General features: G+C 36.6%; 1 protein-coding gene across 1 annotated transcript in view; it reads left to right on the top strand.

Annotated features, from left to right (window-relative positions):
- The window catches only part of FAM117B (family with sequence similarity 117 member B), a 94,724-nt gene extending 72,702 nt beyond the window's left edge, over window positions 1-22,022 (top strand). The window contains exons 5-8 of the mRNA XM_045559704.1: window positions 9,697-9,840; window positions 11,163-11,388; window positions 13,299-13,419; window positions 20,715-22,022. Of these exons, the coding sequence (XP_045415660.1) occupies window positions 9,697-9,840; window positions 11,163-11,388; window positions 13,299-13,419; window positions 20,715-21,033 (810 nt within the window). The 3' untranslated portion in view covers window positions 21,034-22,022. The remainder of the gene's footprint in view (window positions 1-9,696; window positions 9,841-11,162; window positions 11,389-13,298; window positions 13,420-20,714) is intronic.
- Window positions 22,023-26,399: the final 4,377 nt, after the last annotated feature.

Raw genomic sequence — 26,399 nt, 5'->3', positions numbered from 1 at the left:
TTCAATAGGTATTCTTGTATCTTTCCTAACTCTGTATGTGTCATACCCCAGTTGTATCCTCATACTTTGAAGCAGTGTGAAACAGACATTTAACTTATAATGTAAATTACTCTCAGAAGATTCACTGTGCCCAGGAGTTCAAGGATGCAGTGAGCTATGATCATGCCCCTGCAGTCCAGCCTGGGTTACAGAAGAAGACCCCATCTCTTTAAAAAAAAAAAAAAAAACCCAAGTGAACAAATTCAGAAATGAAAAAGACGTAACAACTGATATCACAGAAATACAAAGAATCATTAGAGACTATTATGTGCTAACAAATTGGAAAACCTAGAAGTAGTAGATAAATACCTCGACACTTACAGCCTACCAAGATTGAACCAGGAAGGAATAGAAAACCTGAACAGACCAATAACAGGTTATGAGGGTTGAATCAGTAATGAAGTCTCCCAACAAAGAAAAGCTGAGGACTGGATGGTTTTACTGCTGAATTGTACCAAACTTATAAAAATTCTTTTCAAACTATTACAGAAAATTGAAGAGAAGGGAATTCTTCCAAACTCATTCTATGAGGCTAGCATTACCCTGGTACCAAAACTAGACAAGGACACAACAAAAAAAACAAAACTACAGACCAACATGCCAGATGAACATAGATGCAGAAATCCTCAACGAAATTCTAGCAAAGCAAATCTAGCAACACATCAAAAGGATAAAATACCATGATCAGGTGGGATTTATTCCAGCAATGCAAGGATGGTTCAGTATACACAAACCAATAAATGTGATACATCACATCAGTGGAATGAAGGATAAAAACTATATGGTCATTTCAATAGATGCACAGAAAGCATTTGATAAAATTTAACATTCCTTCATGATAAAGACTCAATAAATTAAGCATAGAAGGAAAATAACTTCAACATAGTAAAAGGCATATATGACAACCCACAGCCAACATACTGAATGGGGAAAAGCTGAAGGCCTTTCCTCTAAAAACTGGAACAAGACAAGTATGCCCATTCTCACCACTCTTCTTCAAGATAGTACTGGAAATCCTACCCAGAGCAGTCAGGCAAGAGAAAGACATAAAACACATCCAGATCGGAAAAGAGGAAGTCAAATTGTCTCTCTTTGCAGATGGCGTTATCTTATATATAGAAAAACTTAAAGACTTCACCAAAAAAAAAAAAAAAAAAAACAAAACCTCTCAGACCGTGTAAGCAAATTCAGTAAAGTTGCAGGATACAAAGTCAGCATAAAATAATCATTAGTGTTTCTATACACCAGTAATGAACTAGCTGAAAAAGAAATCAAGAAAGCAATCCCATTTATAATAGCCATTAAAAAATAATAAAATACCTAGGAGTAAATCTAACCAAGGAAGTGAAAACCTCTACAATGAGAACTACAAAACACTGATGAAAGAAATTGAAGAGAACACAAACAAATGGAAAGAAATCCCATGCTTATGGACCAGAAGAATTAATATTATTAAAATGATGATACTACACAAAACAATCTATAGACTCAGTGCAATCCCTATCAAAATACCAGTAGCATTCTTCACAGAAATAAAAAAATATATATATCCTAAAATTCATGTGGAAGAACAAAAGACCCCCAAATAACCAACGCAATACTAAGCAAAAAGAAAAAGCTAGAGGCATCATACCATGTGACTTCAAAATATATTACACAAAACTGTAGTAACCAAAACAGCATGGTATTGGTATAAAAATAGACACATATTCCAATGGAACAGAATAGAGAACCGGAAATAAATCTACGTATTTACAGCCAACTGATTTTAACAAAGGCACCACGCATATACTTTGGGGAAAGGACATCCTTTTCAGTAAATGCTGCTGGGAAAACTGGATATCCTTATGCAGAAGAATGAAACTAGACCTTTATTTCTCAGCATATACAAAAATCAATCCATGATGGATTAAAACCTTAAACATAAGACCCAAAACTGTAAAACTACTAGAAGAAAACGGGAAATTCAGGATATTGGTTTAGACAAAGGTTTTTATGACTAAGACTTTAAGAACACAGACAACAAAAATAAAAATGGGACTATACTAAATTAAAAAGCTTCTGCACAGCAAAGGGAACAGTCAGCAGAATGAAGAGACAACTTGTAGAATGGGAGAAAATATTTGCAAACTATTCATCCAGTAAGTGACTAATATCCATAATATGCAAGGAACTCAAAACCACTCAGCCATAAAAAAAAAAAAAACAAAAAACAAATAATCCCATTGAGAATAGAATCGTGGTTACCAGAGGCTGGGAAGGCCAGGAAGTGGGGAAGGAGTGAAGGAGAGGTTGGCTAATGTATACAGATACACAGTTAGATAGAAGGAATAAGTTCTGGTGTTTGATAGCACAGTAAGGTGACTGTTTAATGAAAATTTATTATATATTTCAAAATAGCTAGAAGATTTGTAGTGTTCCCAACACAAATGATAAATGTTTGAAGTTATAGATATCCTAAATAGTCTGATTTGACCATTACACATTGTACACATATATTAAAATATCACATGTATTCCAAAAATATCTGCAATTATTATGTATCAGTAAAAGAAAAAAATTAAGGGACAGATAACTATAGAAACCAAAGAAAAGGATGAACAGACCCTTCACGCAGAAAAAAGAAGATACAGAAATGCCCTTAAACATACTGTGAAAAATTTTCCGATCACTCATACTTTGAATAATGAGGAGTAAACTACATTTTCAGGCCAAGCACAGTGGCTCACACTTGTAATCCTAGCACTTTGGGAGGCCGAGGTGGGAGGATTAGTTGAACCCAGGAGTTCAAGACCAGCCTGGGAAACATAGCAAAGACCCCATTTTAACAAAATAAAAAAATTAGCTCGGTGTGATGGCACATGCCTGTAATCCCAGCTGCTTGGGAAGCTAAGGCAGAAGGATCACATGAGACTGGAGTTTGAGGCTGCAGTGAGCTATGATTGTGCCACTGCACTCCAGGCTGGGCAACAGAGCAAGACCCTGTCTCAAAACAAAAACATTTTCAATACATTGGATACAATTTATATGTAAGCACTATGACAAGCTCTTTCAAGTCAATTACGAAAAATACAGACACCCCCCCCCTTGCTACAAAATGGATAAATGACTGATGATTATTTTAAAAATTCACGTTCACTGACACTCAACAATATGTAAATTAAAGGAATTGAGACTATTTTTAGTTGATGAAATTTAGGAATAGTTAAAAAATAAATTCAATGTTGAGAGTTTGGTAAAACATACATTTTCAGGTAGTACATCTAGATAGATATGTAAAAAGTAAAGATATTTTACTGTCCTATTTGGCATTGTGGATCAAAGTCCTGAAAATCTTTCTTATCCTTTCCTATCCTTTAGTCAAGAGTCCCCCCACCCCAGGAATTTATCCTAAGGAAATATTTACATATGTTTGCAAATGTTTATCTAAGAGGATGTTCATAACAACATGGTTTTATAGTAAAAAATTGGAAACTATTTGTTTAATAACAGCACTGATTTCTTAACATAATGCACTCATACAATGAAATACTATGCAACTGTAAAAATGATTCCATAAACAAAAGTTTTAAAGCATAGAGAGGTGTTAGAGATCTGATATGAAGTTAAAAAATAACACTAAGGTACAGAGCTGGTTTTTTTTTTTTTTTTTTTTTTTTTATTTCAGCTCATCATGGGGGTACATAAGTTCAGGTTATATACATTGTCCATGTCCCGCCCATCCCCCTGAGTCAGAGCCTCAAGCGTGTCCATTCTCCAGACAGTGTGCCTGGCACTCACCATGTAGTCATACCTCCATCCCCTCCCCCCCCCACCTCCCCGAGTCAGCACCTTCAAGCATGACCATTCCCCAGAGGGTGTGCAATGCACTCATCATGTAGGCATACACTCATCCCCTCCCCCCCACCCCCATCTCAGTCTGATATCCAATTGGTATCCTTCCCCGATGTGCATTTAGGTGATGATCAGGGAAACCAGTTTTCTGGTGAGTACATGTGATGCTTGGTTTTCCATTCTTTGGATGCTTCACTTAATATAATGGGTTCCGGCTCTCTCCAGGAGAACCAAAGAGATGTCGTATCATCATTATTTCTTATAGCTGAGTAGTACTCCATGGTATACATATACCACAGTTTACTAATCCGTTCGTGGATTGATGGGCACTTGGGTTGTTTCCACATCTTTGCGATTGTGAATTGTGCTGCTATAAACATTCGGGTACAGGTGTCTTTGTTAAAGAATGACTTTTGTTCTTCTGGGTATATACCCAATAATGGGATTGCTGGATCAAATGGTAGGTCTGCTTGAATCTGTTTAAGGTATCTCCATATTGCTTTCCATAGGGGTTGCACTAGTTTGCATTCCCACCAGCAGTGTATGAGTGTTCCTGTCTCTCCGCATCCACGCCAACATGTGTTGTTTTGGGATTTTTTGATAAAGGCCATTCTCACCAGAGTTAAGTGGTATCTCATTGTGGTTTTGATTTGCATTTCCCTGATGATTAGGGATGTTGAGCATTTTTTCATACGTTTTTTAGCCATTCTCATATCTTCTTTTGAAAAATTTCTATTCATGTCATTTGCCCATTTTTTGATAGGATTGTTTGATTTTTTTCTTGCTGATTTTCCTGAGTTCTAAATAGATTCTTGTTATCAGTCTTTTATCTGATGTGTAGTATGCGAAAATTTTTTCCCATTCTGTAGGCTGTCTGTTTATTTTCGTGACTGTTTCTTTGGCTGTGCAGAAGCTTTTTAATTTAATCAGGTCCCATTCATTTATTTTTGTTATTGCTGTGATTGTCTTAGGGGTTTTCTTCATAAATTCTTTGCCTAGACCAATGTCTGTAAGAGTCTTTCCTACATTTTCTTCTAGAATTCTAATCGTTTCCCATTTAAGGTTTAAATCTGTTATCCACCGTGATTTGATTTTTGTGAGAGGTGAAATCTGTGGGTCCTGTTTCAGTCTTCTACATGTGGCTATCCAGTTTTCCCAGCACCATTTATTGAATAGAGATTCTTGTCCCCAGAGTATGTTTTTGTCTATTTTGTCAAAGATTAGATGGCTATATGAGGATGGTTTTATATTTGGGTTTTCTGTTCTGTTCCACTGGTCTGTGTCCCTGTCCTTGTGCCAATACCAGGCAGTTTTAAGAACCACAGCAGAGCTGGTTTTGGTTAAGAATGTATATGCATAAAATAAAAAAGGCTAGATAGAAGGATATTTTCCAAATTATTACCAGTTATTACCTCTGAGTGATAGAATTCCATTTGTTTTTTTTTTTCAAAGTACCACTAATCCACCTTTATTTATTTATTTATTTATTTATTTATTTTTTATTTCAGCGTATTATGGGGGTACAAAAGTTTAGGTTATGTATTTTGCCCATGCCCCCCCCCAAGTCAGAGCTTCAAGCGTGTCTATTCCCCAGACAGTGCGCATCACACTCATTTTGTAGGTATACACCCATCCCCTCCCCTGCCCCACATCTGCCCAACACCCAATTGGTGTTATTCCCAAATGTGCACTTAGATGATGATCAGGGAAACTAATTTGCTGGTGAGTACATGTGGTGCTTATTTTTCCATTCTTGGGATACTTCACTTAGTAGAATGGGTTCCAACTCTATCCAGGAGAACATAAGAGATTCTATATCACCGTTATTTCTTATAGCTGAGTAATACTCCATGGTATACATATATCATGTTTTACTAATCCACTCATGTATTGATGGGCATTTGGGTTGTTTCCACATTTTTGCGATTGTGAATTGTGCTGCTATAAACATTCGGGTGCAGATGTCTTTTTTATAGAATGTCTTTTGTTCTTTTGGGTAGATGCCCAATAATGGAATTGCTGGATCAAATGGTAGGTCTGCTTGTATCTGTTTAAGGTATCTCCATATTGCTTTCCACAGGGGTTGCACTAGTTTGCAGTCCCACCAGCAGTGTATGAGTGTTCCTGTCTCTCTGCATCCATACCAACATGTATTGTTTTGGGACTTTTTGATAAAGGCCATTTTCACTGGAGTTAAGTGATATCTCATTGTGGTTTTGATTTGCATTTCCATGATGATTAGAGATGTTGAGCATTTTTTCATATGTTTGTTGGCCATGCTTCTATCTTCTTTTGAAAAATTTCTATTCATGACCCTTGCCCACTTTTTGATGGGGTTGTTTGATTTTTTTCTTGCTGATTTTCCTGAGTTCTAAATAGATTCTAGTTATCAGTCCTTTATTGGATGTGTAGCATGAGAAAATTTTTTCCCATTCTATAGGTTGTCTGTTTGCTCTTGTGACTGTTTCTTTGGCTGTGCAGAAGCTTTTTAATTTAATCAGGTCCCATTTATTTTTGTTGTTGCTGTGATTGCCTTTGGGATCTTCTTCATAAATTCTTTGCCTAGGCCAATGTCTATATAAGAGTCTTTCCCACATTTTCTTCTAGAATTCTAATAGTTTCACACCTAAGGTTTAAGTCTGTTACCCACCATGATTTGACTTTTGTGAGAGGTGAAAAGGTGTGATTCCTGTTTCAGTCTTCTGCATGTGGCTACCCAGTTTCCCAGCACCATTTATTGAATAAGGATTCTTTTCCCCAGAGTATGTTTTTGTCTGCTTTGTCAAAGAATAGATGGCTATATGTTTTTCTTTCTTCAGTGAATATTGTTTATTTTTGCAATATGAAAACAGGGCCAATTAAAAATAGTTTCTTAGGGTAAACGTTTTATAGACATAGTCAAGTTCTCTGAATCACTGTATCTCTGGGTTATATTTAAGTAGGCTCTTAAGTCCATTGAAAACTGTGGAAATGAAAAATAAAACTAAGGGTAAGTATATTAGTCTCCTCTGGCTGCCATAGCAAAATATCATAAACTAGGTGGCTTATACAGTTCTAGAGACTGGAAGTCCAAGACCAAAGTGCCAGCAGGGTTGTTGTCTGGTAAGGGCTGTTGCTTTGGGTTGCAGACAGCTGCCTTCTAGCTGGGTGCTTTTGCAACCTCTTCTTTGTGTGCATGGGGGTGGCAAGGACTCTGTGGTGTCTCTTCTTGTAAGAGCACTAATCCTACTGGATCAAGGCCCCACCCATATGACCTCATTTAACCTTAATTACTGCCTTAGGGGCCCCATGCCTAAATACAGCCACACTGGCAGTTAAGGCTTCAACACATGAATTTTGGGGGATATAAACATTTAGCCCATAATACCAGCCTTGTCAGACAAGCATCTTTTATATTCTAGGCTCCATGCTTGGCAGTGGCAATAAAGAGATGAATAAGACATAGTTCCTCCCCACCAGTTGACTGTAGAAAAATAATCCAAAAGAAAAAAAATCACCTGTAATTTCTCTACCCAGGTGTAGCTTACTTATGATATTTTGGGGGAATGGTCTTTCTTTTTTCTATGTGAAATATAAATATGTGTATGCCTGTTGTATATGCATGCTTTGGTCAAATAAACATTAAGAGACAAAGGTTCTTTAACTTTGTGTTTTGGTGAAGAGTCTGGGGTAGATGAACCCTTGTTCCAACAGGTAGAACAGAAAATATTATGAAATAAGGTGTGTGTGGTTTTTTCTCCTGCATGTAGTATTTCTGTTTTTATTTGAGGACACAGAGAACCAAAAGAAATAAGAGTGCTAAACCTTTGAAAACATATAGGTCAAGTTTTAGTCCCATAATTTTCTATTTGTAAATTTGCAAAGTAATTGCACCATTCAGCTTTTAAAAATGTCATCATTCTTACTTTATAGACCACTCTATTCTACTTGAAACATATGACTTATCTGATGACAGGTCATATTATAAACTTAAATTTTTATCCATATGGAATGTTAGTGAGCTAAAGTTTTATTTTCTGACCAGGATCTATGACACTGATTGTGCTTTAGCCACCAGCCAAGTTGGATGTAGAGTTGTCACCACTTATAAAGGTGAAAGGATCAAACCAGTACATGTGTTCAGATAGAATGAACTAGACCACAAGAATAGATATATGGATGTGGGTAAGATTTCTTCAAAAAGTCGTTTTGGAAATGGTATAGCATTGCTCCAAAGATTAACACTGCAGAGAATAATTCAAAGATAGGGAGTTGAAATTTTTTTAATTATAGAAATTTTCTCTATAAAACACCTAAATAGCATCTAAACTTGAGATTTTTCATGTTCTTTCCTTTGATAATGGATACTAAAATTGGAAGAGAGAACAGAAAAAAAGAGGTGGAAGTTAAAAGGGAATAAATAATATGAAAAGCTTGAGTTATAGGGAAATGTGGGAATAGGAATTTTTTAAAGGGAAAAATTAGTTCAGAGATGCCATATGTAGAAGAAAATAAGTAAGACTTGGAAAAAATGTGAAAAGATAAGAAAGAATTATTTTAAGAATAAAATATATAAAAGGGAAAATACAAAATAAAAATTGTAACTGCTATTTACTGAGTATTCATCCATTATGGGCTAGGCACTGTGCCCAGTGTCCTCACATTTCATTCTCAAAACCATGGGGTAGGTTGCTGTGTTCCATATTTATGTGCGAAGGCCCAGCACTAACTGAGCAGTAAAGATGTGCTTCTGCAGCACGTCAGAGTGGAGCTTCCACTTGGCTTTTTTCTTAGAAAGTTCTTATGTTTTCCAAGGATTCTTTTGTGTTATGTTTAATTTTTTTTCAATTATAAAGGTGAGCAGGAGTAAAAGAGAAGAAATACAGATTTAACACTTAGTTCTGTTCATCGGTTGACAAGGTTGTCTTGGAATCGATCTAAATTATGACCATTGCCCAGAGGCCCTGTTACCTTTGTCTCCTTGCCCACCTCCCCCTGAAAGAAGTTTTTCAAAGAAGCCTTTCTCAATAAAGGATGGGTAAATCACCTTTCCTTGCCAGACATCAGAGTGATAAGCAAGATGATCTTCTAGCACACTGTTGCTATTAACTGGCAGATACCTCTGTAATGTTTGTTTAATGTTTTATTTTGAGTATGTTGTCAGGAAACGAAGGAATATCCTGTAAGTATGTAGCAGTTATTTGTTTTCAAAAGTAACACTGTGACAATGAAAACACTTTCAATTTTTAAAAATTGGACATAGGCTTTGGAAAAAGAAGAAAAATGAATTGTTTTATTTTCTTTCCTGAACAAAGCATATTTAAATCATTGCAACAAAGATATAAATAATTAAATTTCACAGGGAAGTTATTTTCATTTCTTTAGTCTCAATACTGTACATGGATTTTGGAAGTGGTTTTGTTTTTCCAACCAAAATGTCTTTCTTTTTTGGTAAACCATTTTTTTGTTTCTTTTCTGGAATATAGATAATTGTGGCACTAGGAAAGTTTAGTTATGTTCTGAAGTCTGAACTCTGTGATGATGATGAAAGAATTTCTGAGATTGACATTCTTTTGGTATATTCTTATATCCATGTTCCCTTTTTAGTCCATCACAGATGTGAATAAATTTCTAAAATTCTACCTTGATTGTCTGGGATTTGGGCTTTAAATTATATTTCATATATGCTAAAGGAGCAGGTTTGGTTACACTTTTTGAGGTCTGCAAGTTTTACCTTGATTTATTTTTGAGTCACTTATGTCTGCTGGAATTATGCTTCAATCTAGAGAATGAAAAGGTAATGTTAACATTCTCTTGTTCTCCTCTCCACCTCATTTTCGTAAGGCTCCTGTTCCAAAGAGTGCACTTATTCCTGTAATTCCTATCACCAAATCGACAGGCTCCCGGTTCCGGAATAGTGTGGAAGGATTGAATCAGGAGATTGAAATAATAATTAAAGAGACTGGGGAAAAGGAAGAGCAGCTTATAGTAAGTAACCTTATGTCTTAAAATCATCCTTACATGTGAATCTTCTATTAAGAAATTCACAGTTTCAATTTGTGTATTTATTTAGGTTTCTTCCTTCTCAATAAGAGAGAATGAAATGTATCTTTTCTGAAAAACTTTGACCTGGGCCAGTGAATGAAAAGTGTACATTTCTTTGCATCTCAAAGAGGCAACTGATCTGGCTTAAATTTGGATCCTTAAACAGAAACTATTTTTTGTTTATCTATATTTAAAAATCATTAGGTGATATACACTTCTCATTTGTTATAACTCCATTTAACAAAAGTTTAGCTTATTAATTTTGGGGGGGTGGATTACATGACAGTAAATACTTTCTAAGCATGAATCTACATGTTCCGTGTTGTTTGATTGTCAGTAACTATTGGTTTTGGTTGACGTGCTGGGCTCTATCATCATGAAGTGCGGTTAGAAATGATCTTCTTCCTGCTCTTTCTGCTTAACTAGGACACTCATGAGAATGGATAATATGTAAGAGGCAGTGAGAAAAATTATTGTTTAGGCTTAAAAGCCATGTCACAGTATATTTAAGCTTCCATTCTTCAGTGAGGAAGGAATTAGGGAGTTTGATGTTTAAGTATTCTGTTAATGCTTAAGATCCTCTCCCTTAAGATAAAAAGTTGGTTTTGCTTAGAAAAAACACAACTCCCCACACTGTCGCCTCTATTCTGCATGATGGGATAAACTTTCCCTGATGTAATAAAGGCAAATGAATCAAAGATGTACAGGAAGTTGGTTTCCCTGCTAAGTGAACCACACAGGCTTTCCTCTGAGTCTCTCCTTCATTTTCCCCCTATAATTAGCACTACTGTGATTAACTTTCTCTCATTTAGGGAAATTTCTTTGAAAAACCCCTTTTTGGGGGAATGGGTAGGGGCAGAAAGGTAACAGGGGCCTGGCATTAAGGTATCACTAGTTCATGCTCTAGATAACCTTTTCTTCTAATTGGAACCTAGTACCTAGATTTCGCCTCTTTACCATGGCTCTCCTTTATAATTTTAAAAATAACATTTAGTACATGACAAGCAATTCAGCACAATTCATTTATTCTACAAGCATTGGCTGCCTGCTGTGTGCCAGGAATACAAAGTCTTTACCCAAGACACTCATTTGGGAGAGTCAGATTAGACAGAGATGTCACTAACAACACAAAGGGCTAATAAGTAGGAAGAGATTTCTGATTTGTGAGTCTCTGGCACTGTAGGGGATGGTTGACATTGGGTGCATTATTGGTGACTTTCAAAATCAATGGTAAATATACATATGTTTTAAATTTTTTATAACAGCCACAAGATATTCCAGATGGCCATCGTGCTCCACCCCCACTTGTACAGAGAAGTAGCAGCACACGCAGCATCGACACACAGACCCCCGGCGGGGTAGACAGGGGAAGCAACGAGAGCAGCCGCTCTCAGTCTGTGTCTCCCACGTCATTCCTCACCATTTCCAACGAAGGTAGCGAGGAGAGCCCTTGTTCAGCTGATGACCTGCTTGTTGACCCAAGAGATAAAGGTGCAGTGTTGGAGGAATTTGTTACTTGATGATAACTGAACACCACCACCTATTTTGTCATTTATTCTCTTCATTTTCTAGCAGACCACACACATTTGAGGCTACTGGGGTAATGTTTTCAAAGCAGAGGTTTAAGAAAATTAGAGTACAAAATAGTAGGTTTTACTGTGGTGCTCAGTTAATAGTCTAGTTGGATGGGTTTATGGGCTTTTTTGTTTGTACTTATTTTTGCACTTATTAATACCTTCCTCATTAGTGAGAAACATTCTTTTTGGCATAAATGAAATGAAGCCTTGTCCTGAGAAGCAGTTTGTTCTCTGTCACCTTCCTAGACATGATTTTATTACCGTAATACTTTTTAATTATATACAAAGCCTTCTAGTGTTTTTTAGGATCTGTCTTTGTGATGTTTCTAGCAAGGGTTGTACTGATTTATATTGACTGAGGATGAATGTTCAAAGCAAGCCTGATGTAAAAGTTGGAGAGTACTTGAGTACCTTAAAAATAACTTAGAGAGAGAAGCAGTTTAAGTGTTAATTATAAATATTCTTACCTTTTAAAACAAATATGATCTTTTTATCTGTCTATAGCAGGGTAATATGTTGTTAGTCTAATCCTAGTTATTTTATGTATTTGAAAGCAATATTATGATGCTTATTTATACATTCTAAAGCTCAGTTCAGTAGTCATTTCATTAGAACTTACATACAGTGTGTTGAATGTTCTAAAATCCTCCACTGTTATGACTGGCCATTACTACTAAATCACCTAAATCACTGAAACTATAGCAAGTGCAGAAGACAGAAAATTCACTGAAGAAGTCTCTTTAAACTATGGACAGTTGTAAACTGTTGATATTTGGACCTTTTCTTGCTAGCTTCTGGTCAGATAAAACATCGCTGTTAATAACCTGTCCCTTGATTTCTCATACTTTCTACTTTAAAATCAATAACATGTAGGAACTCATTAAATAAATTCAACAAATTTTGTGTTCTGCTGCATTGATTTTAGGAAGCTGGTAGCTGGTTGGCTTCTATGAATTTCTTTTGTAAGAAAACAGGGCCATGGTGCTACTACTAGCAAGGCATTTATAACTTAGTTGACACAGACTGAAAATTTAGAGCAGTTGTGAAACAGATCAGAAATTTTAAGTTAATACAGTATAAACTGAGGATGTTAACACCAAACAGGAATATCAAGAGTAAAGAAGTTGTGTTCTCTGGTAGGGTTAATTTGGAAAGATTTCAGAAACTTTGAGCCAAACTTTGAAGGAAGTTTTGGAAAATGAACAGAACTTACCCTGTTTAGGTAAGGGGAAGTTCATAGGCAAAAGGAAATGTTTGGCATATGGTGGCTGACTACCTAGAACAGAGATTGTAACCACAGGAGCAGAGAAATCGAGAAATTCTGAAGGGCAGGCCAAGAGTTAATGATCAGCAAACAATGAAGAACCATTTCAGATGCTTGAACTGGGAAAAATGAAAGTGGCATTTGAGTGTATTTACTGTGGTTATAGCATATATATATATATATATATATGTGTGTGTGTGTGTGTGTGTGTGTGTGTGTGTATATATATATATGTGTGTGTGTATATATATATACACACACACACACACACACACACACTCAGTTCCGTACCAAGGATTAAGTGATACAGGCCTAGGCTATGATAATTATAAGTGGAAAAGAAATAAAAATCTCTTATATGTTTATGCATTTATTTAGTAAGCATTAATTATCTCCTTTCTACGAGGAGTCATGTTTGATCCTGGGGTGATATTGATAAAGCACTATTCCTGCTCTTAAGTAGTTCATGGCCGGGAGAGAGTGGTGCAAGAATAAACATAGTATGACTATGCTTTTATGTAGTAGTATTTCTTAATAATCTGGTGTGTCATTTCTTGCAGAGAATGGGAACAACTCTCCTCTGCCCAAATATGCAACCTCACCAAAACCTAACAACAGTTACATGTTCAAAAGGGAACCTCCTGAGGGCTGTGAAAGGGTCAAAGTCTTTGAGGAATGCTCGTAAGTATTCTTCCCCCCTAAACAAAAAATTTATTACAAGAATTTTCAAATACGCTGAAAGAATAGTATAGTGATCGCCTGTGTATCTACCATGCAGATTATATAATTGTTAACATTTTGTAGTATTAAAAGTAACCACAGTACTTCTACATAACCACAATACTATTATCATACCTAAGATAATACTTAATATCAGTTGATACCCAGTTATTATTCAGATTTGCTCAGTTGTCCCCAAAGTATCTTCTGTGGCTGTCATTTTTAAATCTAAATCCAGTCAAGTTCACACATTGAATTTAATAGTATATTTATTTAGATAGACCACAAACTTTACCCAGTGTGGCTCTTTTCTTTTAAGGATTAGATCCCCTTCAGTTTTTGTCCACTTTTGATCTTCATTTCCTTAAACAATTTATAAAAATAATTTGGCTAGATGTGGTGGCACATGCCTGTAGTCCTGGAGACTGAGGTGAGAGGATAGTCTGAGTCTAGAAGTTTGAGGCCAGCCTGGGCAGCATAGCAAGACCCCATCTCTTAAAAAAAAAACACCTTTTATTAATAAATAAATAATTTTTCTTCTACCAAGTAGAGGAGATAATTCTGTTACTTTATAGAATCATGTCACTGTGATGAAAATAATGTAAGAAGCAGAATTTTAAACTAACAGTAGTATCTGGGTGTCTGGTGCCATTGGTATGTGATCTCCTGTACTCGCACACTTTTGTTGGCTGGTACTCTGTCAGCTACTCCCTTTTTAAACTCACAATTTGCCAAGAAAATATACAGCCTCATGTTTTCAGCAGCTATAGCTCCTTGCTTTACAAGTGATGACTATAGGGTTTGAGGTATGTATGAGATTCTGCAAATCAGGTCATAGAACATTATTTGGGGTACAATAATAATTAGCCCATACTCTCTCATCTCACTGTGGCTGCACCTTTTGGCTTTTTCTTACTGTGAAACCTGCAATACGACATGGTGACTGCCAAGCCTCCTCCAGTTCACACAGTTTGTCTTTTTCCTCTGTCATGAAGATCTTGCAGTGATTTGAAATATGGCATTCTTTTGTTTCTCTCATGTGCTCTCCTGTCAGTGCTTACTTGAACCTAAATTCTGAATGGTCTTGCCACACAAAGAACATTGTTTTTGAAGTGAATCTCTTCAACTTCTCTACTAGGAAACACCAGCTGTCAGTCTCGTATCTGCCTTTGTGACAGTAATTGAAAACTCTTGTTTTAGCAACTGCTTATTTTAGTTTTTCTTTTTTTTAAACCATGTCAGCCTTTAAGTTTTAACTGGTGCTAGCTGAGAGTTTAAGCCAGTATTTCTGCACATTTGTTCCTTGTACTCCCTGCATCATAATCACTGGAGGAATTTATTGAAACTGCAGATTCCCAGGTCCCATCCTAGGCTTAATGAATCAGTAAATATGGAGATAGAACCCACGTTCTACATCTTTTTCTTTTTCTTTCTTTTTTTTTTTTTGAGACAGAATCTTGCTCTATTGCCTGGACTAGAGTGCTGTGGCATCAGCCTAGCTCACAGCAACCTCAAACTCCTGGGCGTAAGCGATCCTACTGCCTCAGCCTCTCGAGTAGCTGGGACTACAGGCATGCGCCACCATGCCCAGCTAATTTTTTCTATATATATATATTTTAGTTGTCTAGATAATTTCTTTCTATTTTTAGTAGAGACGGGGTCTTGCTCTTGCTCAGGCTGGTCTTGAACTCCTGACCTTGAGCGATCCTCCCGCCTCGGCCTCCCAGAGTGCTAGGATTACAGACATGAGCCACCGTGCCCGGCCCAAGTTCTACATCTTTGACCAGTACCTTAGATGATTTTTATGTTCAATTTGAAAATACTACATTACACCTTTTCATGAGAGTTCTTGAGAAACGGATTCATTCTTTTAGCAGTTTGAAAATGTCATTCCACTCCCTCCTGGCCTGTATGGTTTCTGTTGAGAAGTCTTGCCAGATGAATTGGAGTTGCTTTATATGTTATTTGCTGTTTTTCTCTTTCTGCTTTTCACCTCCTCTCTTTGTCCTTGACCTTTTAGAGTTTGATTATATGTCTTGGGTTAGTCTTATTTGGGTTGAATCTGTTTGGTGTTTTCTGACTTTCCTGTACCTTTATCTCTTTCTCAAGTTTTGGAAAGTTTACTGTTATCATTTCCTTGAATAAGCTTTCTACCCCTTGCTCTTGCTTAGCTTCCTCTTGAACACCAGTTATATCTTGTAGGCAGATTTCATTCCTTTTCATTCTTTTTTTTGTTCTGTGTATTTTCAAATAGCCTGTCTTTGAGCTCACTGATTTCTTTCCTCTTATTGATCCATTCTGCTATTGAGAGGTTCTAATGAATTTTTCAGTTCCACAAGTATATTTCTCAGTTCCAAGATTTGTTTGATTTTTTCTTTTCTTTTTTTCTTTTTTTTTTTTTGAGACAGAGTCTCACTTTGTTGCCTGGGCTAGAGTGAGTGCCATGGCATCAGCCTAGCTCACAGCAACCTCACACTCCTGGGCTTAAGCGATCCTACTGCCTCAGCCTCCCGAGTAGCTGGGACTACAGGCATGCACCACCATGCCCGGCTGATTTTTTCTATATATATTCTTAGTTGTCCAGATAATTTTTATTTCTATTTTTAGTAGAGACGGGGTCTTGCTCAGGCTGGTCTCGAACTCCTGACCTCGAGCGATCCACCCGCCTTGGCCTCCCAGAGTGCTAGGATTACAGGCATGAGCCACCGCGCCCGGCCTTGTTTGATTTTTTAAAAAATTATTTAAATCTCTTTGTTAAATTTCTCTGATAAATTTTTGAATTGGTTTTCTGTGTTATCTTGGAGATCACTGAGTTTCCTTAAAACTGCTGGTTTGAATTCTTGGTCAGGGAACTCACACATCACCATCTCGTTAGGGTCAGTCACTGGTTCCTTACTCTTTCCATTTGGGGAGGTCATGGTTCCCTGTTTGTTGTTTCTTGTGGATGTACATCTATTGTCTTTGCATTGAAAGATTAGTTAGTTATTCCAGTCTTCTCTATCTGGCTTGTTTTGGTTTGTATTGGATATATTTGCTTAGAGATTCTTTACTGCTAGGTTGCTGGCTCTTTTTGGCTCTAGGTAGCACCTTAAGCACAGGTTTGCCATGGCTCTAGTAAATGATTGGAGCGCTGCCTGTACCAAAGGGGATATCGTAGCAGTGCAGGGGAAGGGCTCACGAGGGGTTTGTGCCCAGGGGACCTGTGGAACATACCTCCTACAGTGTGATGCTACTTAGCCACTCAGATTTGGTGTCTCCTTTGGCTTAATTAGAGAGCAAAGGTTCCAGCGCTGAAAGTGGTAGTCCTACCTCTCCACTTTGTCTCTGCCTATCTTCAAGGATATTTCTCCCTTCTGGCACTCATGATGCTTCCTGTGGGTTAAGGCAGGGACAAGTCTCATGCCAGGGAACCCAGGATGGTGGGGAAACTGGTTGTCTAACTCAATGTTACTTTTTCCAGTATAGAAACTGGAAATTTCTATAAATTGGGGGGAAATTTCCTACATGCTTGGTGCTGGGCAGAATGGAGGAGAGATGACGTGCCACAGATATGGAAGTCCTATTCTCTTACCGTCTGCTTAGAGTTGTTTTCATTTCTCTGTGGCCCTGGGAACTGTCTCATCCTCATATTTGAATTCTGGGATATTGCTGGTGATAATCTCAGCACTATATATATTTGTTTTTGGTTTTCTGTGGTGGGAGAGGGAAGCCAGCTTTGCTTCTGTGTTGCTGTTTTGGAACCAGAAAGCAGAAATGGGGTCAATCTATTAAGTAAAAATCAGTTGGCCCAAATGTACCTTTTTGGAGTTTAGCTCTTCGATTTACTCATTGGCAGTTAGGATTTGCCTAAGTGTAGAGAAATGGTTGATTGGCTCAAAAGCAATTTGAATTTTTCTTTTCAAAATGATTTTGAATATTCGTTATGTAGGTTAGTGTCTTGTGGTACCTGCCTTAGACTATTGCATTTGGAAAATTTCTCAGGACTTAGTATCTGAGCTATACTACAATGTTATTTGTATCTAAAGGGAGTGGAAAAAGGGCTAGTGTGTATATGGATAAATACATCAAAGAAACATAATATAAGCCCTAACACATTACAGTGTTTTATGGCACATTGATCTGTTATTAGGCAAACCTTTTTTTAGAAGTAAGGTTTATTATACATTTCACTGGTATAAAGGATGTGTAGCACACAAAAATCTATTAATATTTTAATTATGTTCCAAAGACAAATTATCAGTCGTAACCCAAGAGTGGATTTCTTAGAGGTAATTACCTTCTATCAATAAACCAAGTTACTCAAAATCTAAAAAAAATTAGTTTCTTTTTGCCCTAGCTATGTCAAAATTAGAGCAGAAACCACTGTACACACTAGCATTAAAGCAGCAAAGGTAGATCATGAGTCCTAATTAAAAATTTTAGCTTGTTTAATCATTCTTTTAAGAATACCTTTCTCGGCTGGGCGCGGTGGCTCACGCCTGTAATCCTAGCACTCTGGGAGGCCGAGGCGGGTGGATCGCTCGAGGTCAGGAGTTCGAGACCAGCCTCAGCAAGAGTGAGACCTCGTCTCTACTAAAAATAGAAAGAAATTATCTGGGCAACTAAAAATATATATAGAAAAAATTAGCCGGGCATAGTGGCGCATGCCTGTAGTTCCAGCTACTCGGGAGGCTGAGGCAGTAGCATCGCTTGAGCCCAGGAGTTTGAGGTTGCTGTGAGCTAGGCTGACGCCACGGCACTCACTCTAGCCCGGGCAACAGAGCGAGACTCAAAAAAAAAAAAAAAAGAATACCTTTCTCTCTAAGTCTTACTTTGGGTTTCAAGTAATAAATCTGACCTGAACTGGGGTTTGGGATGAGTTAAGGGATGATCTCTGGTTTCTAGAAATGGCTGTTTACCTGACCAAAAATAGATAGTTTGAGTTGGGCCCAGAAAGGGCAAAATCAGATTTTGCATTTCTGTCTCTATATTCCTTTTGATGTATACCATAGCACTTATTATAGCTATGCCATCTGTGCTTAATTAACCTTTTTAATGAAGTTAAATTTGCTCTCCTGATCCCAGCTAATGAACTCCTTGACCTTAGATTCCTATGGCTGCTTTGCAATATAGAGGTATTTTTTAGTTAAATCTATTTTAAGGCGCAATCGTTTTGGAATAACTGCTTAAGGAAAAGTAAAAGTTTAAAACCAGTTCTGAGATTTTTCTTCTTTGTATGGTTCTTAAGTTGAAAGAATGCTTTGAAGTAATGTTAGTACTTGCAGCTTTTGATCTGATCAGTTAGACAAGTTATTACTGTTTACATTATTTTGTGTGAGGTATGTCATAAGTCTGTTTTCATGAAAGCAACAAGGAAGTTAAATGGGTTTTAAATTCTTGTCATTAAGAAAAAAACAAAACAAACAAAAAACAGTTCCAGAACAAGAGCTTTATCAAAGTCAAGAAATTTCTTTGTATTTCAGAGATGTGAAGTTTCATCCTAGAAATCTGTTAGCAGCCACATGTCTCTTAAGTCATTTTTAACAAGATAACCTCAAATAAATTAGTTAATTAAAAACCTAGGCCTCATTTGGTTGGGAGTGTTCAAATTAATTAGCCTTTTTTTCTATAAGAAATTTTTTATTCTATAAGAATGAAAGTTAATCTCCAGTAATTCTATCTTCAAAGGAAAATTCAAGCATCATTTAACTATAGAAATATAACCTCAATCTCCTGTCTTTTTTAAGGAATTTAAAACCATACTCTCAGATGGTTAAAAATAGAGCAATGTGTGTTGTTGTTATCAGTAATACATCCAAATATACTTGTGGCATTTAAAAGTACTGAACCTATTAAGTTTTCATTATATTCAAGAAAGAATAGTGCACAAGTAAAAACATAATTTAAATGATTCTTGTTCTTAAATTGTTATGTTTGTCAAAGCTACCCATGAGTATTGTTCACTATTAATCAGTAAATTCTGCCCACTTAATCATTGTCTACTTGGAACACACATCTTTTTGGTGCCCACTCCCAGGTCTGTTGTTCACTCATTCTTGAAAACCTAGCTCAGATGTTGCTTCCTGCCAAACTCTCCCTTTTCCTCCTGGCTACAGGTTATCCACCCCTTTGTGCTACCTCTAAACTTTTTACACACCTTTGTTACTGTATCTACCAATCTGTCTTGCAGAGTTCTTAACCTCTTCTATGCTGTGGACAACTTTGGCAGTCTGGTAAAACTTATGGATCCCTCTTCTGAATAATGTTTTGAATGCATAAAACAAGAAAGATTATAAAGGAAACTAATTATGTTGAAATACAGTTCTGTCTCCTGCACCTCCCCCTCCTCCTAAGAACTATAGATTTAGTCTATCTCTTCCTTATTGATTGTTGCATCTTTGTGTCCTCAGAACCTCATGCATACTCAGCACACTTAGATTTTTATTGGACTGAATCATCATTGGGAGAGATGAGAATCAACCTGTCTTGATTTATTTAGGTTCTCCCACCTTAATTTTGTTCTAATTTTGTGTCATTCCCATGTCATTTTAATAATTTTTAAATATTTTTAGTTTTCATGGACTACCATTAACACCAGTATCCTTTTCAATAATTTGGATTAATTTTCAGGAGGACCTGGAAACAGAAGAATTTGGCTTCAATAAAAAACTCAAAAAGCAAAGGAGTTTTTATTTTGATGTTACATTTACATTATGTTGCTCAGAAAACCACACTTAATTCAAACAATTGTTTCAATCAAAGAGATTTTTAAGAGCACTTGAAGAGAAAACCCATGCCTACTAAAGTTTAGTCATGCAGTAGTAGAACTTACAAAAGATGGACATTGTATATCTTTAATTTCCTTGCCATCTCTCTTCAGAATAGTACAGACCTTGGATAAATCATGGTAGTGGAACACATTTTTGTCTTTAAACATCTAGATTTTCTTTTGCTCTAGGAAATTGGTTATTGCATTGGCTGTCTTAGGTCTTCATTGAAATGCAGTGGTCATCAGCCTGAGCCCCTTGCATGATAACAGGGCTTTCCAGGGAGCTGAAAGCATCAATGATGAATGGGGTCCTTCTGGCCTTCTAAGATATATATTTCAATCGTATGTCTAATAGCACTTTGGCCCTTGGCATTTGAAGCTTTTGACAGACATAGCTTGAGTTTTATATCGCTTTTATGTATCTACAAGTTATCTATTTGTTTAAAAAATAGCTTTTTTCCTCGTGTTCAGTGACTTAAAAGTATTGAGTTGTCTGTTCTATGTCTAGGCCAAAACAACTTCACGAAATCCCAGCCTTTTACTGTCCTGACAAAAACAAGGTGAATTTTATTCCAAAAAGCGGCTCTGCTTTCTGCCTCGTCAGCATCCTCAAGCCACTCCTTCCCACCCCAGATCTTACCCTCAAGGGCTCTGGCCATAGCCTGACAGTCACCACTGGCATGACAACCACTCTACTGCAGCCTATTGCTGTGGCCTCCCTGTCTACAAACACAGAGCAAGACCGAGTCTCTCGAGGAACAAGTACAGTCATGCCATCACCTTCTCTACTGCCACCACCAGAAGCAATCGAGGAAGCTGAAGGGTAGGTCCCAGTACTACGTGGCCATTATTCTGGAAAATTGAGAACCTCATCGAATCATTTGACTATTATGGCATCATGTGCTCCCAGTTAGCTGTGATGTGCTCCAGCTTTCCAGTGACATGTGACAGTGAGGCTTCTGGAAGAACAGCCCCTCTGACAGCTCTGCCCCACTCATGAAGGCCAACCCTCAGTGCTTAGCCTGCTTTTTCTTAAAGCACTGATTGAAACAAGAAAGGTCTCATTCTTTACTTTGGAAGGACGGTATCACATTGTTTTTTGCTTTCAAATTAGACTTATTTAAAAAAAAAAACAACACATAAAACCTGATTCTTGCAAACATAATTCCCAAAGGGAGACATGAATGATGCTGCAAGAACCATCTTTTATATGGAAATGACTATTTTATAATACCAATGTTACATTTTCTGAAACATAACAAACAGGATGTTCAAAAGATTCTTTGGTGGCCTCTGTTTTGTTTCTAGATGTGTGCTTTTCTTGGCTATTTTCAGCTTTGGGACCAAAGGGATTGTTGACATTTTCCCAGCAATCTTAATCTCATGACTATGTTATTCTCCCAAACAAGGATTGATAGGTAAATGCATTGAACCAAGTATATATATAAAAAGAGATAAAAAGCAATATTCGTACATTATGTGATTTATGTTTTTTGATGTCAAGTTTGTGCTTTGGGTGAAATATTTGTAAAACTGTTTTTTCTTCACTACTCCTGTACGCATTTCACCATATGGTCAGAAAATTATAGTCTGAAGACAAGTGCTTTAATATGTTTTCACCCATATTGGAACTTGTTTTAAGTCAGTGAGCCAAAAGGAAACTACCCAGTGTTGACTGCTAGCTAAGAGTAAGGAGTCCCTTTGATTTTCTGTGAAATACATATCACACAATTTCCCTCCTTCACCACAGGTGTCATTCTACCTTTAATCTCACTGTATCATAGCCCCAAGAGATCCTAAAATGGCTGTGCACAGATTTCCTCCTTTACTTTTGTGATGTTGTTGTCTTGTGGATTTGGTTGGGGTTAGTAGTTTGCCAGGAGTGTAATCCATTGAATAGCGATCCGTGGCCACAGAATCTTGCGACTGACATTTTCTTTATGGTGGTTGGCACTGAGATTTGTTGCCTACAGATTTTGCTGCTTTCCCCTCCAACATTCCAGTAGGGAAAAGAGACAAGAAGAGCTTTGGAGCATAAGTGACAGGTACCTTTGAAAACTTCTAGATTAGGGCTCATCCTAATACATAGAAATCACTGCCAATGTCACATAACGATAGTATTTCATTTCTGGGTATATGGTAGTGCAATTAAGGAGCAGCACTTTTTAAAAATGAGTTTCAGCAAACAGTGTTGATGAAAAAGTATCCTTTTCATGTCTTCGTATACTACCTTATGATGCAATAATTTACTGTTCCTATAAATGTTATAGGCAGAAAAAAGTTTTTAAATCCATATAAAAGGGACACAGTTTAGAAGGTTAATATGTCAGTTTGTCCAGACATATTCCATCAAGGAAAACCTAGGGGTAGCAATAAATCTTCTGAAAAGACTTCCTATACTCATTTACCTTTAAAACATCTAAATAATTTAAGATAAACTTTGTTACTTTTTAAATGGGGATATACTTAGGTAAATCAGATAAATTCAAACATTTGAATAAATCTGTCAGGTTTTAGTTGGTAAGATAGATGAATTTTGGTACTTATTCCATCCAAAACTAATTTATACTCGGAGCTAATACATTATGGCTTCTAAGTCAATAAAAGCTCAGTTATTTGGTGTCTAAATTTTCTGATTGAGAACGTTGATTCTTTGCCTTCTTTGTTATGCATTTTGACTTTACCATTTCACCTTGTGAGTATTCACCCTATCTGACTGTAGAAGAAAAACTAAAACTGAAATCAGGTGAGTTGCTATAAATGGGGGAAGAGGTAGTTAAAAACTTTAAAAAAAAAAACCCTCAGTTTTTATTACTTGAATCCAATTAAATCTGTGTTCTTTTCTTTGCCTTACACTTCTGTTCCTCTTCCTCTTCGTCTCCCTCCCCACTAGTCACAAGGGTATTTTCCAACTAGAATGCCACTTCGTAAACAAGTTTTCACTTTTACTCTGTTGTGTACATTTGTCTAATTCAGATCTTTCTGTAGAGTTTCATATATGCTTAAAGTAATTTAAAAATCAGAACGGAAGAACAAGTTTCGGATTTATTATTTACAGTCTTATAACTAGAACTTCTAGTTTAATATTAGTCATAAGGCAATGTGAATCTGTAGGCAAATGAATTGTATGGCTACCAGACATACATATACATACCTTGGGTTTGGGAGAAAAAGGCCTGAGATTTGGGGGGGAAAAATACAAGGTACAAAACAACTCTGCCAGTGCCAAAGGGCTACTTTTTAAGCATATAAGCTTTATCACAGTCTTTAAAAAAAAATTAACCATACATCAATTCAGCTGTTTTATTTAATCTTTAGTTAAATAAGGCAGTTGATTTTCTTAAATGGGTCTCCAGCTTTCCAGTGAAATGTGACACTCGATAGAATGCATAATATTGTTTTCTAAAATTACACTCTATAATTCTGTAGAAAACTATTCAGAAGGTAAATAGAATAGCTTCAATGGGAATATAATTTAATTTTTTAAGTCTTAAATAAATTTACTTCCATCACAGTAAGAAACAAAGAAATGGGTGGCATGTATCTTCCACCAGAAGTAGCTATTCTGTGGTTATTCACTTTGTCGATCTTTGTGTTTTTTTTTTTTATCCTTGAACAGTTTCTTCCTTGTGATGATAAAACATGTAAATTTACTGTTTCTGATCATGACTAAGTCTTATTTGTCATGACTTTTGTGAACAATTATGTTTGTTAAAATATTAGTTTTTCCTCTTTGGTTAAATATGGTGAGCATGGATGCCAAAATTATTTTTGAACTAGATTATTCAATTTGTTTAAAATGTTTCTTATACTTAACAACCACGGTCCAAATCAGTCTATTAGAAGGTGCTCTTATTAACTGTGGAATATCTGACAACATGAAAGCCTCCTCCCGCCATTTTAATGGTTGGCTTTCACTGGAAAAAGGTATATAAAAAATGACAGAATTTATAACCTTCTTTATGTCTGAGATTAGGACTGGATTGTCAAGATTTTCTTTTGTTAAGGAAAATAAAAGAAAAATCGCCACTACTAAATCTACTATTCTAAACTTAAGATTCATTCCTTAAGGCTTGGAATTTTGATTTTTCAAAACCGGAGGAGAGGAAGTGCTGCATTTACAAAATAAAGCTAAGAACACTTATCTCTGTACTTTAAGTTTTACTCTGCCAAAATTAATGATAAGCAGAGCAGCCCTAAACAATATTTTGTTTATAAAATCCTGTTGAAGAATATAATTTGGTTTTTTAAAACTCTTCATCGTTCATCTCTGTTGAAGTTGTATAAATCTTTTTAAAACACAATTTTTAAAAAATTTGTCTTTCTAACAATTCTCCCAAAAAACAGTATTTCTAATGGTGATAGATATTGTTACTATGTACTTATGTACTCCCTGTACCTGAACACTTGTTGCTGCCTCACAAGAAAATAGAACTTTTATGTTTAAAATAAAGTCTGTTCTTGAGAATTTTTTCTGTGAATTTTTATGAATATGGCTCAAATCCATATTATGTTTCTGGTCAGACATTTCTAGCCTGGAACAACCTATAAATGGTGTATTCTTTTTCACAAATTGATAGAAAAATGTGTTTGTGTTCAGCAGCAGGTTCCTTGCTACTCCCTACTTGCTGTAGAACTGAAAGTACCTGATCTTTGTGCTTAGCACAGAGTTAAGCAAACATTAAAATATAAGCAGCACACTGAAAGAAAAGTGTGTATTAGTAATTCAGTATTTTACAGTTAGACATGATTTAGCTGGGGTAGTCTCTTAATTTCATTCTAAAGTACGTAAAAGTTGGATTTTTTCCTTTTGTTTTTGCTAAGTCAGCCATTTTCTTCCTTTGTGACAGTGGTTTATATATGCAAGCCGGTTGTTTAGGCAGAGGGGTTTAGTCTGTCCACACAACAGAGTTGGTCAGAGGCTGCAGTGTAATCTCTTAGAAAGCAGGGACACATTTTAAGTGATTGCTGTGTTAAAGTTTTTTAAAAATTATTTCTGAAGGAAAAAGTTAATCAGAGTTTGGGTTAACTTTATATATTTACATTATAATTTAACATTACATCAAATGTAAAGAGAATCTCTAAAATTGGCACATAGTTTTCTCCCTTTCATCGGTTTCCTTCTACCTTTAAAGAGGGTCAGAGCAGCAAATATGTGACATACAGTACTTGTAGTATCCTCTTCATAGCAGTTACCTGCTAATGTATATCAAATGTTGGTTTTTTTCCCTGCTAAGATTGTGCTTTTAAAGTGTCTTTTAAAAACCTGTGGTAGAACATAGTATGGTAATACCAAGAGCCTTTGTATCTCTTTTGTTCAGTGTTTTTCAAACTCTGTGGGTCTTGAATTAAATGGGTCCAACCAACGTTTTAGAAAATGTAGCAAAATAGAAAACACAAGTATGTTTATACATAAGGAGAGTATTTTTTGTGTATAAAATTTTTGTTAGATAAATCCAATCTACACCTAGGTTGTAATGTAAAAAGTATTTCTTACTGAGGGCTGTAATCAACGTGAAGGGAGGGCACAGTGGCTTACACCTGTAATCTCAGCACTCTGGGAGGCCGAGGTAGGAGGCTTGCTTGAGCTCAGGAGTTCAAGACCAACCTGAGCAAAAGTGAGACCCTGTCTCTATTAAAAATAGAAAAATTAGCGAGGCAGGTGTCACAGTGTGTGCCTGTAGTCCCAGCTACTCAGGAGGCTGAGGCAGGAGGATCACTTGAACCCAGGAGTTTGAATTTGCCATGAGCTATGATGACACCACTGTACTCTAGCCTAGGCAAGACAGTGAGACCCTGCCTCCCAAAAATCAATCAATCAATCAATCAGGTGTTGTTATCATTGAAGATTATGTGTCATTGGGCCATTGTCTTGTTTGTTCTCCTTTGTGGTCCTCTTCTTTGCTATAACTGCTGGTAGCTTGGTTTAGAGGGCCAAAAGAAAGGAAGCTAGTTAGACAGTTCCTGACCAAGGAAATTAGTGACACAGATTTTCAAGCTCTGGTTTTTAATGTTGCTATAGCTGCAGAAATATAAGTATTTTCTTTAATTTGGAGAGTGCATCTTTTAGAGAGGCAGCATCTTCAGTCAAATTTTTGGTAAATATTTTATTAACCTGACTTTTATGGGAGGCTGGGGGAACCCCGGCCTTGCTGCTCAGGCTAGAGTGCAGTGGTGTCATCACAGCTCACTG

The sequence above is a fragment of the Lemur catta genome, chromosome 8, assembly GCF_020740605.2.
Source record: "Lemur catta isolate mLemCat1 chromosome 8, mLemCat1.pri, whole genome shotgun sequence".
In the NCBI taxonomy this organism is placed as follows: Eukaryota; Metazoa; Chordata; class Mammalia; order Primates; family Lemuridae; genus Lemur; species Lemur catta.
This window is presented reverse-complemented; position numbering and strand designations above follow the sequence as displayed.